The sequence below is a fragment of the Aythya ferina genome, assembly GCF_964211825.1.
Source record: "Aythya ferina genome assembly, contig: HAP1_SCAFFOLD_1409, whole genome shotgun sequence".
Classification (NCBI taxonomy): Eukaryota; Metazoa; Chordata; class Aves; order Anseriformes; family Anatidae; genus Aythya; species Aythya ferina.
Window position 1 is genome coordinate 1 of NW_028180699.1, and position 11921 is coordinate 11921.

Below are 11921 nucleotides of genomic sequence, written 5' to 3' on the forward strand. Positions count from 1 at the left end.
GGGGAGGGGGGGGGGGGAACGGGGAAAGGGGGGGGTGTGAGGAGATGGAGGCCGGGGGGGGCGTGGCCGCGCTTGGCGGGGAAGGGACGCGATTGGTTGGTGGAGGAGGGGGCGGGGCCGGGGCGGGGGGAGGGGGGAGGAGGTTTGGGGGTGCGGGGGGGGAATTGGGGGGGGGGAGGGGGTTGGGACCCCCCCGTGGACCCGAAATTTGGGGAGTGAGTGGGGGGGGGGGGAGGTGTGGGGGAAGGAATGGGGGGGGAATTTTGGGGTGCCCCTGGGGTCATTTGGGGTCTCCTGCAGGATTTTAGGGTTCTGTGCACTTTTTGGGGGCCTCCTGGGGGTGTTTGGGGTCCCGTAGAGATTTTTAGGATTCTTCACAGTTTTCTAGGGTTTCTTGTGTTTTTTGGGGTCTCCTGCAGATTTTTAGGGCTTCCTGCAGGTTTTGGGGATCTCCTGTGGGTTTTTGTGGGTGTCCTGTGGGTTGTTAGGGCTCTCCGCAGTTTTTCCCGTTTCCAGTGGTTTTGGGGGGTCTCCTGTAGAATTTTGTGTTTTCTTTGCAGTTTTGGGGGGGTCTCCCACAGGTTTTAGGGGTCTCCTGCAGATTTTCAGGCTTTTATGCACATTTGGGTGTTTCTTATGCTTTTTTGGGGGGGTCTGCTCTGGTTTTTCGGGCTTCTTGCAGCTTTTCTGGGCTTTTCTGTGTTTGTTTTGGGGGGTCTCCTGCAGATTTTTAGGGCTCCCTGTGTCTTTTTTGGTTGTTTTTATAGTTTTTAGGGTCTCCTATAGGTTTGTTTGGGGGTTTTCCGCAGAATTTTAGGGTTTTCTGTGGCTTTTTATTTCTTCTTGTGTTTTCTGGGGTCTCTCATGGGTTTCTTTTGGAGGGTTCTCTTGCAGCTTTTTAGTTTTTTTTTTGCAGTTTTTGGCATTTCTTGCAGGATTTTAGGGGTCTCCTGCAGATTTTTAGGGCTCCCTGTGGCTTTTTAGGTTGTTTTTATAGTTTTTAGGGTCTCTCATGTTTTTTGGGGGGGTCCCCTGCAGATTTTTAGGGCTCCCTGTGGCTTTTTAATTCTTCCTGCATTTTTTGTGGTCTCCCACGGGTTTATTCGGGGCGTTCCTCGCACCTTTTTCGCATCCCTTCCCCATTTTGCCCTTTCCAGTGTTTTTTTGGGCACCCCTTGCTCCTTTCTGACCCCCCCATCTCCCGTTTTCCCCCCCAGCCCCCCAGCATGGCGGAGAACGACGTGGACAACGAGCTGCTGGACTACGAGGACGATGAGGTGGAGAACGCGGCGGGGGGCGACGGGGCCGAGGGCCCCCCCAAGAAGGACGTGAAGGGCTCCTACGTCTCCATCCACAGCTCTGGCTTCCGCGACTTCCTCCTCAAGCCCGAGCTGCTCCGAGCCATCGTGGACTGCGGGCTTTGAGCACCCCTCCGAAGGTGGGGGGGCTTTAGGGGGTCCTGGGGGGCTTTTTGGGGTCCCTACGGGGTCCTGGGGGGCCCAAGGGGGCGTCTGGGGGGCCCAAAAAGTGTCCTGGGGTCTTTCAGGGGCACTGTAAGCTCTCCAGTGAGGGTTTTGGGGGTTCTGGGTGGCTTTTGGGGGGTCCTGGGGGGCTTTGGGGGCTTTTAGGAGTCCTGGGGGCTTTTTGGGGGCTCTTCGGGGTCTCAGGGGGCTCTGTGGGGTCTTTTTGGAGCCTTGGGGGCTTTTTGTGCTCCAGGGGAGCTCTTTGGGGTCTCCCTGTGCCCTGGGGGGGCTCTTTGGGTTCCCGAGGTAGCTCTGGGGGAGCTTTTTGGAGCTTTCCGGAGCTTTTTGGGTCTCCCTGTTCCCATGGGTGTCTCCCCATGCCCCGGGGGTCTCCGTGGGGTGTCTGCGGGGGGGTGTCCGTGTGCGTGGGGGCGCTGACCCCCCCGTGTCGCCCCGCAGTGCAGCACGAGTGCATCCCGCAGGCCATCCTGGGCATGGACGTGCTGTGCCAGGCCAAGTCGGGCATGGGCAAGACGGCCGTCTTCGTGCTGGCCACGCTGCAGCAGCTCGAGCCCGTCACGGGGCAGGTGAGGCCTCGGGGGGGCGGCTTTTAACCCCGGGGGGGGGCTTGGGGGCCGGCGCTGACCCCCCCCTGCCGCAGGTGTCGGTGCTGGTGATGTGCCACACGCGGGAGCTGGCCTTCCAGATCAGCAAGGAGTACGAGCGCTTCTCCAAGTACATGCCCAGCGTCAAGGTGCGGGGCTGGGGGGCTTTGGGGGGGACCTGGGGGGTTCTGAGGGGGTCTGGGGGGGGCCTGAGGGGTCCTGAGGGGGTTTGGGGGGGGCCTGAGGTGGTTTGGGGGGAGCCTGGGGGGATATTTCTGGGGCCTGGGGTCTTTAGGGGGGCCTGGGGGGGTTTAGAGGAGCTTTTGGGGGGCATTGTGGGGTCCTGGGGGTCTCTGGGGGGATCCTGAGTGATTTTGGGGGGGGGTCCTGAGGTGTTTTGGGGACTCCCAATTCCCTCAGGTGCTCCCGTTGCACCGAGGGTTCCCCCTGAGGGGGTTCCAGGAGGGGAATTGGGGGCTGTGGGGGGGTTTCTTTGCCGGGGGGGGGTCTCTGTGGGGTCCTGAGTGATTATAGGGTATTTTGGGGGGGGTCCTGAGGGATTTTTGGGGGTTCAGGTGTGTTTTGGGGACTCTCAATTCCCTCAGGTGCTCCCGTTGCACCGCGGGATCTCCCTGAGGGGGTTCCAGGAGGGGAATTGGGGGCTGTGGGGGGGTCTTTGTGGGGTCCTGAGTGATTATAGGGTATTTTGGGGGGGGTCCTGAGGTATTTTGGGGGGGGATTCTGGTGTGTTTTGGGGCCCCACGGTGCCCTCGGGTGCTCCTGTTGTGCCGCGGGATCTCCTGGGGGTGGTTTTGGGAGGGGAATTGGGGGCTGTGGGGGGGTCTCTTTGCCGGGGGGGGGTCTGTGTGGGGTCCTGACGCCCCCCCCCGCAGGTGGCGGTGTTTTTCGGGGGGCTGGCGGTGAAGAAGGACGAGGAGGTGCTGAAGAAGAACTGCCCCCACATCGTGGTGGGCACCCCGGGCCGCATCCTGGCGCTGGCCAGGAACAAGAGCCTGAACCTGAAGCACATCAAGCACTTCATCCTGGACGAGTGCGACAAGATGCTGGAGCAGCTGGGTACGGGGCGGGGGGCGTTTGGGGGGGCTGGGGGCATTTTGGGGGGGGCTGGGGGGCATTTGGGGGACATTGGGGGTCATTTTGGGGGGTTTGAGGGGGCCTTGGGGGCGTCTTGGGGGGCTTTGGGGGCATCTTGGGGTCATTTGGGGGAGTTTGAGGGTGTATTAGGGGGTCTTGGGGGGCTTTGGGGGCATCTGGAGGGGACTTGGGGGGGTTGGGGTCATTTTGGGGCCGTTTCGGGGCATTTTGGGGCTGTTTCTGGTCCTTTTTGGCCGTTTTGTGACACTGCTGATGCTGCCCCACAGACATGCAGTGGGACGTGCAGGAGATTTGGGGTTTTGCGGCGTTTCAGGGGCATTTTGTGGCCGTTTTGTGGCATTTTTGCATCGTTTTGGATCATTTTGGGTGTCCTTTTGTGGGTTTTGGGGCTGTTTTGGGGCATTTTGGGTGCCCTTTTGTGGGTTTTGGGGCCGTTTCGGGTCCTTTTGGGCCATTTCGGGCGCTGCTGACGCTGCCCCGCAGACATGCAGCGGGACATGCAGGAGATTTGGGGTTTTGGGGCTGTTTTGGGGCCGTTTTGTGCTGTTTTGGGGCATCTTGGGGCATTCTTGGGTCGTTTTGGGGCATTTTGGGTGTTCTCTTGTGGGTTTTGGGGCCGTTTCGGGTCCTTTTGGGCCGTTTCGGGCGCTGCTGACGCTGCCCCGCAGACATGCGGCGGGACGTGCAGGAGATTTTCCGCATGACGCCGCACGAGAAGCAGGTGATGATGTTCAGCGCCACGCTCAGCAAGGAGATCCGCCCCGTCTGCCGCAAGTTCATGCAGGACGTGAGCACTGCGACCCCCCCAAAATTCCTGACCCCCCCCCCCAAATCCCTCACACCCCCCAAAAAAATTCCTGACCCCCCCCGACCCCCAAATCCCTGCCCCCCCTTTCTCCTCCTCCTCCCCGGCACAAGGAGACAGAGGCAAGGGACCCCCAGAACCCCCCAGACCCCTCCTGTGCCCCCCCCGAGTGCCTCCCCAAATTCCTGACCCCCCCCCCAAATTCCTCACCCCCCTATAAGTAAGGGCAGAGCCTTATTTATAGGGTTGGCTCCTCGCTATGGGGCAGGGCCTTATTTATAAGGCAGAGCTTTTCCTATGGGGTAGATTTCTGTGGGGCGGGCTCCCCGCTATGGGGCAGAGCCTTAGTTATGGGGCAGGGCCTTTTTATAGGGCAGAACCTTACTTATGGGGCAGATTTCTCACTATGGGTAGGGCCTTTTCTATGGGGAGGCTCCTTACTTATGGGGCAGGCTTCTCACTATGGGGCAGAGCCTTTCCTATGGGGCAGATCTCTATGGGGTGGGCTCCCCACTATGGGGTAGGGCCTTTCCTATGGGGCAGAACCTTACTTATGGGGCAGGGTCTTACTTATAGGACAGGTTTCTTCCTATGGGGCAGATCCCTGTGGGGCGGGCTCCCCGCTATGGGGCAGGCTCCCCGCTATGGGGCCGTCCCGCCGTGGGGCTGACCCCTTTCTCCCCCCCCCAGCCCATGGAGATCTTCGTGGACGACGAGACGAAGCTGACGCTGCACGGGCTGCAGCAGTACTACGTCAAGCTGAAGGACAACGAGAAGAACCGCAAGCTCTTCGACCTGCTCGACGTCCTCGAGTTCAACCAGGTCCGGGGGGGCCGATTTGGGGTGGGGGGGGCTCCATTTTGGGGAGAAAACCCCTCATTTCGGAGCAAATCACCCCTCGTTCAGCAGGCCTGCGCTGTGTCTGTGTCTGGGCGCTCCCTGCGTGTTCTGGGGGGGTTGAGTGTTTTGGGGGGGTCTCCCGGTGTTGTGGGGGGGTCCTCGCCCTGCTTTTGCCCAATTTTGACCCAATTTTGGCCCCCCCAGGTGGTGATTTTCGTCAAGTCGGTGCAGCGCTGCATCGCGCTGGCGCAGCTGCTGGTGGAGCAGAACTTCCCCGCCATCGCCATCCACCGCGGCATGCCGCAGGAGGAGCGGTAAGGGGGGGGGGCACCTCGTTTTGGGGGGGTTTGGGGGGCTTTTGGGTTGTTCTGGAGGGTCCTGGGGGGCTGTGGGGCTGGTTTAGGGTGTTTTGGGGCCAGTTTGGGGCATTTTGGGTGTGTTTTTGGGCCATTCACTGCAGCATGCCACAGGAGGAGCGGCAAGGAGGGGGGAGCGCCTCATTTTGGGGGCATCTTGGGGGCTTTGGGGTTGTTTTGTTGGGTCCTGGGAGGCTGTGGGGCTGGTTTGGGGGCGGTTTTGGGCCATTATGTGGTTTCCATGGGCAGTTTAGGGCTGTTTGGGGGTGGTTTGGGGGCATTTTGGGGCGGTTTTGGGGCATTTCGGGGTTTCCATTGGTGTTTTGGGGGCGTTTTGGGGTGGTTCTGGGGCATTTTGGGGTTTCTATTGATGTTTTTGTTGCATTTTGGGGTTTCCATTGGTGTTTTTGGGCCGTTTGGGTGCATTTTGGGGCCATTTTTGTGCCACCCACCACACCATACCCCAGAACGAGCACTAACAAAGCAGGAACGTGCCCTTTTGGGGTGATCCGGGAGCCGATTTAGGTTCCACCCCCCCAACTTTCCGCGCCCCCCCCCAGGCTGTCCCGCTACCAGCAGTTTAAGGACTTCCAGCGCCGCATCCTGGTGGCCACCAACCTGTTCGGCCGCGGCATGGACATCGAGCGCGTCAACATCGCCTTCAACTACGACATGCCCGAGGACTCCGACACCTACCTGCACCGGGTACGGCCCCCCCCGCGCCTCCTCACCCCCCCCCAGAGCTCGTTAGCATCCCCGCTAATTGCCGTGCCCCCCCCAGGTGGCGCGGGCCGGGCGTTTCGGCACCAAGGGGCTGGCCATCACCTTCGTGTCGGACGAGAACGACGCCAAGATCCTCAACGACGTGCAGGACCGCTTCGAGGTCAACATCAGCGAGCTGCCCGACGAGATCGACATCTCCTCCTACAGTCAGTGGGGCGGGGGGGCTTTTGGGGGGGGGTCTGGGGGTGGTTTGGGGGGGTTTGGGGGGGTTTGGGGGGGCTTTGGGGGGCTGGGGGCGGTTTGGGGGCACTTGGGGGTTTTTTGAGGGTCGTTTTGGGGCTCTGCAGGGCGCTTTTGGGGCTTTGAGGGGTGGTTTCTGAGCTTGTGGAGGCTGGGGGTGGTTTCTGGGGGGCTTTGGGGGGTTTTGGGGAACTTTGGGCTGGTTTGGGGGATCTGGGGGTGGTTTTTGAGGGGCTGGGGGTGGTTCTGGGGCACTTTGGGGCTTTTTGGGGGCCATTCTGGGGCTCTGCAGGGTGGTTTCTGAGCTCTTTGGGAGCCCTGGGGGTGTTTTTGGGGCGTTGGGGATGTTTTTGGGGGCCTTTAGGCTTTTTAGGGGGGCTGGGGGCGGTCTGGGGGACTTTGGGCTTTTTTGGGGGCCATTTTGGGGCTCTGTGGGGTGGTTTTGGGGCTTTCTGGGCTCGTGTTGGGACTTTTAGGGGCTTGGGTTTGTTTTGGGTGCTTTTTGGGGCTCTTTGGGGCTCTCTGGTCTGATTTTGTTGCTGTTTGGGCTGGTTTTGGTGCTTTTCGGGGCTGTCTCACCCTTTTTTCCCGTTTTTTCCCCATTTTCCCCCAGTCGAGCAGACCCGATAAGGCCCCGTCGCCGCCGCCGCCTCCTCGCCCCCAGCTCTGCGGCCGCCCCCCCCCAGGAGCTGCTTTTGGGTTATTTTGGGGGGGGGGGGAGGGGAGGGGAAGGAAACAAAGGAGGGGGGGGGGACACAAAACCCCCCCGGGGGGCACCCCTGTGGGAGCCGGGGGCTTTTATAGAAAAACGGCCTGAAAAGACAAAAAAAAAGGAAAAAAAGGAAAAAAAAGGGGGCGGGGCCGCCCCTCCCCCTGCTGGGGGCAGCCCGGGGGGGTCCGGCCCCTCCCCCACCCCCCCCCGACCCCCCCCATCCCCACCCCCGGCTGGGCCCCCCCCGGCCCCCCCCGGCCCCCCCCGGCTGTACAATTTCTGGTGTTTTTGGTAAAATAAAGTTGCCTGCCTCGGCCGTGCGCTGCTCTGGGGGCGGGGCTTGTGGGAGGGGGCGGGGCAAAACCGCCGGGTGTGGTTAGGGGAGGGGGCGGGGCTGGGGCTAGGGAGGGAGGTGGGGTTTGTGGGAGAGGTGGGGCTTAAAGAAGGGGGTGGGGCTTAGCGCGCTGGGGGCGGGGCATAAATGTAGGAGGGGCGTGTCTTGGAGCTGTGGGCGGGCATTAGGAGTAAGGGAGGTGGGAGGGGGCGAGGCTTGGGGAAAGGGGTGTGGCTATGGGTGGTGGGAGGGGCCTAGGGAGGAGTAAAGGAGGGGGTGGGTCCTGGGGGCGTGGCTTGTGGTGGAAGGAGCCTTGCCAGGAGTAACGGGAGTTTGTGGGGGCGTGGTTTATGGAGGGGGCGTGGCTTACGAGCTGTGGGAGGAGTTGGGGGAGGCCTAAAAGCGAGGGGGGGCGTGGCTTGTGGGAGGGGGCGTGGTTTCGGTGCTGGGGGCGTGGCTGCGCGCGCGGCCATTCTGCCCCGCGCTGCGTCAGCCGCCATCTCAGGGCAGGGGGAGTGGCCTTCGGGGGGCGTGGCCTACGGGGGGGCGTGTCCCGCTGGGCTATAAAAGGCCCCGCGCCGCCGCCCGCCGCCTCTTTCGGCCGGAGGTGAGCGGGGGGAGCACAGCAGCGGGCGGGGGGGGGGGCGCGGGGCCCGTCGCGGTGATGATCCCCTCAGACTAGAGTCTCCGAGCGCCCTGACGACACCGCAGCGCCTGAGCGACGCCCCCAGACCCCTTTTTATCCCCCCCACGGGCTCCGCTCCCTCCTGACGCCTTTTTCTCTTTGTCTTTCAGGCCTCGGCCCCCCCCGGGACGCGCACGGTAAGCGCTGCGGCCTGCCCGGGGGGGGCCCGGCGATGAGGAGCCCTCCGGTGAGGCCGAGCCGCCCGTGACGAGCCCTCGCAGCGCCCTGAGCCTCGCGGCCCCCCCGCACCCCCCCAATCCCTGTCCCATCCCCCCCCCCGCGCCACACTGACGCCGTTTTCTCTTCCAGGCAGCGGGGAGCGACGGCGGCGACTCGGGGAGGGGGAAATTGGGGCGAATAAAGAGGATTTTGGGTCCGCAAACGGCGTCCTGTGGTGGTTTTTTATTGAAGGGGGGGGAGGGTGGGCTGGTCGCCATGGCAACGGGGCGATCACGTGGTGCGCCGCCATCTTGGGCGGGCCGGGCCGTTCGTTACCACGGCAACCAGGGGAGGTCACGTGGCGCCATTTCGGCGGGACCGCCCGTTGCCATAGCAACAGTTAGGCGGGAAAAAGCATCACGTGACCCGCCGCCATTTTGTCATGGCTCTGCGCCGAGCCGCCCGTTGCTAGGGCAACGCCCACGTGACCCGCCGCCATTTTGTCGCGGCACTGCACCAGGACCCCCCCTCCCTGTTACCATAGCGACGCGCGGGCCACGTGACGCCCCCGCCGCCATTTTGGGAGGGTCCTTTCCGCCGGCGCCATCTTGGGTGCCCTCCCCGCCCCCCCCGGGGCGGTGTTTATTGTAGGGTCGCCTCCCGGCGGGGGGGGCCGAGCAGGCGGCGGGGCCCCCCCGAGGTGAGGCCGGGCGGCGGCGGGGGCCTTTTGGGGGCGGGGGGGGTCCCGGTTCCCCGTTCCCGGTTCTCCCGATGTGGCGCTGGGCCCGGGGCCCGCCGTGGGGCCGGGGCCCGCCCTGGGGCCGGGGGGAGCCGGCGGGGGGGGGCCCGGAGCCGCTGGAGATCTGCCTGGGGCTGGCGCGGCGCCTCTTCGACCTGGGCGCCCTGGGGTGCCTGGGGGCGGCCCGGGCGGCGCTGGGGGCCCTGGGGGTGCGGCGGCTGCTGGGGGCCGTGGGGCTGGGGGGGGCCGGGGGGGCCTGGCTGCAGGGCCTGGCCGCCTTCCTGCTGGCCGCCGCCGCGCTCCGCCTGCTCCTGCAGCAGCTGCTGCCGCTCGGGGCCCTCTACGGGCTGCTGCAGGCCCTGGTGCTGGCCGCCAGCCTCCGCCACGGGGGGGGCGAGGAGGAGGAGGAGGAGGAAGGCGGGGGGGAGCAGGCCCGGGGGGCTCCGGATGGACGCGACCCCCCCGCCGAGCTCCGGGACCCCCCGGCGGAGCTCTGGGACGCGGCCGAGGAGCTCCGGGACCCCGCGGGGGGGCTCGGGGACCCCCCCGTAGAGCTCTGGGGCCCCCCCGGGCAGCTCCGGGACCCCCCCCAGCCCCCCGGGCACAAGGAGGCGCCGTGATCGGGGCCCCCCCGGCCCAGGGGCACCCCCGGGACCCCCCAAATCCTCCCCCGGGTCCCCCCAGGGGCCCCCCCCAGGCCGGCTGGGAAGGGGCGGGGTCAGCCACAAGCCCCGCCCCCCGAGCCCCCCCCGCAGCCATGAGGGGGGCGCGGCCCCAGGAGGCCCCCATGGACTCGAGGCCCCGCCCACCGACCGAACGCTCCGCCCACTGCGGTGACGCCACGGCCGAGGCCCCGCCCCCCAGCGCGGGGGCATGAGGCCCGTGGCCCCGCCCACCGAGGAACGCACAAGGGGCGAGGCCCCGCCCATCGCGGACGCCCCGCCCACCGCCCGCTGTGATTGGTGCTACCCTGCGGGGGGCTTTGCCCCGCCCACTGCTGCTGGCAACGCCCACCGTGGCTCAGACCACGCCCACACTCCGACGGGAGCTCCGCCCACACTACGCCAGAGGCTCCGCCCACACTACGCCGATGTCCCGCCCACTACCACGGAGGCCCCGCCCACCCCGGTGCCTGAGGCTCCGCCCACGTCGCGCCGTCATCGGACATAAACAACCTCATTTTACGGACAATTACACGCGGTTTGGGACAATTACACGCGGGTTTGGGACAAACAAACACTACTTTGGAGAAACACGCGCGGTTTTGGACAAATAAAGCCGATTTTTGGACAAAAAAACGCTCCGAGTGGTGTCAAAAGCCCCGCGCCCTTAACAAAGATGGCGGCGCCCCCGCTCCACACCCGCTGTGCTGCTGCCCACTTCCAACATGGCGCCGGCGCGGCTTCACCGCGCGCACGCGCAGCTCTGCGAGGCCCCAGCGAGGCGGCGTCCGCGTCAGGCGCCTGCCGGAACCCCTCAGGCGCTCCTTGGGCAGCCCCGCTGCGGGGTCCTCACTCGGCGCATGCGCGGCGGCCTCCCGGCGGCGCCTGCAGCGGAGCGGCCCCGGCCCCGGCCCCGCGACCCGGAAGCGACCGGACCCGAGGTGGGGGCGGGGGTCGGTGGCGGGGGGGGGGGGGGCGGGTCCCGGTTCCGGTCCCGGTGCCGGTTCCGGTTCCGGGTCGCGGGCGGTAACCGGGGCCTGTCCGCCGCAGCGCCGCCATGGCGGAGGAGCCGCTGGAGGTGCTGGTGAAGACGCTGGACTCGCAGACGAGGAGCTTCCGCGTGCAGCCAGAGGTGGGGGGGCACCGGGAGGGGGGGGGGAACGGGAGAGGGGGGGGGAACGGGAGAGGGGGGGGCACCGGGATGGGGGGGGTACATAAGGGGGGGCATCGGGATAAGGGGGGGGAACGGGGATTGGGGGGGGCAACGGGGGATTGGGGGGGGGGAACGGGATAAAGGGAGGGGAACGGGAATTTGGGGGGGGCACCGGGATAAGGGGGGGGAACGGGAGAGGGGGGGGAACGGGAGGGTGTGGGGGGGATGGGGGGGTACTGGGAGCCGTGGGGGGGTCACTGGGAGCAGGGGGGGCACCGGGATAAGGGGGGGTTAACGGGGGTGAGGGGGCACTGGGACCCGGGGGGGGAGGAATCGGGGGGTACTGGGGGCGGGGGGGGGCACTGGGAGGGGGCTGGCACTGGGGGGGGGGCACTGGGAGGGAACTGGGATGGGGGGGCAGTGGGGAGGGGGCACTGGAAATGGGTGGAAGGGGAAGCTGGGAGGGAGGGGAGGGTACCGGGAGGGGGGCGGTGATACTGGGGGTGTTACTGGGAGGGGTTGGGTACTGGGGGGGGTTATGGGGGTGGGGGGTCTCACCGCCCCCCTGTGCCCCCCCGTGCCCCCCCCAGATCTCATTGTGGGCATTCAGGGAGCACTGGGGGGCACTGGGAGATGGGGGGATGGCACTGGGGGCGTTACTGGGAGGGGGGTGCTACTGGGGGGGTTTATGGGGTGGGGGGGTTATTGGGGGTCTCACCGCCCCCCCCGTGCCCCCCCAGATCTCGGTGCGGGCGTTCAAGGAGCACATCGCGGGGGCCGTGAGCATCGCGGCGGAGAAGCAGCGCCTCATCTACCAGGGCCGGGTGCTGCAGGACGAGCGGCGCCTGCAGGACTACAGTGAGGGGGGGCCGGGGGGTTAACGGGGGGCTTGGGGGCTCCGGGGGGGGTTAACGGGGTCCAGGGGGGGCTTCATGGGGATTTAGAGGGGCATGGGGGCTTTGGGGCTGTCTGGGCCTGGGGGGCTTCATGGGAGGCTGGGAGGTCCAGGGGGCTTAAAGGGGTCCTGGGCAGGGTCCTGGGGGGGTTTAGGAGGGGCCAAGGGGGCTTCTGGGGGGTCCTGGGGGGCTTAAGGGTGTCCGGGGGGGGGGTCCTGGGGGGACTCAGGGGGGGGCTTAATGGGGTCCTGGGGAGGTTTATTGGGGTCCTAGGAGGGTCCTGGGGGGGTTGGGGGGGTCCTGGGGGTTTAGAAGGGCTAAGGGGAATTTGGAGGGGTCCTGGGGGGGCTTCATGGAGTCCTGGGGGGGTCCTGGGGCATCTTTGGGGGGGGTCCCAGGGGGGTGGGGGGTCCAGAGGAGTCCAGGGTGGGCA

The 11921-nt window shown here is 65.8% G+C and overlaps 3 protein-coding genes across 3 annotated transcripts; all 3 read left to right on the forward strand.

Moving 5' to 3' along the window:
* Positions 1-1189: 1189 nt before the first annotated feature.
* On the forward strand, positions 1190-7016 carry LOC311429596 (spliceosome RNA helicase DDX39B-like). Its single transcript, XM_084540691.1, is given in 11 exon segments — positions 1190-1415; positions 1417-1438; positions 1923-2050; positions 2125-2217; positions 2962-3145; positions 3853-3971; positions 4680-4811; positions 5034-5143; positions 5746-5890; positions 5967-6114; positions 6762-7016. Coding segments are annotated over 11 exon segments (1287 nt in total). The 5' UTR covers positions 1190-1226; the 3' UTR covers positions 6779-7016.
* Positions 7017-7656: 640 nt separating this feature from the next.
* Positions 7657-10075, forward strand: LOC311429597 (uncharacterized protein C6orf47 homolog). The gene is made up of 2 exons (XM_084540692.1): positions 7657-7801; positions 7990-10075. Exon 2 carries the CDS (start codon positions 8810-8812, stop codon positions 9395-9397), a length of 588 nt encoding a protein of 195 aa, XP_084396818.1. The 5' UTR covers positions 7657-7801; positions 7990-8809; the 3' UTR covers positions 9398-10075.
* LOC311429595 (uncharacterized protein) lies at positions 9651-11473 on the forward strand (the record flags this gene model as incomplete). Its single annotated transcript, XM_084540690.1, has 4 exons — positions 9651-9792; positions 9915-10380; positions 10490-10571; positions 11333-11473. 4 exons carry the CDS (start codon positions 9651-9653, stop codon positions 11471-11473), a joined length of 831 nt encoding a protein of 276 aa, XP_084396816.1.
* Between the last annotated feature and the right edge of the window lie 448 nt (positions 11474-11921).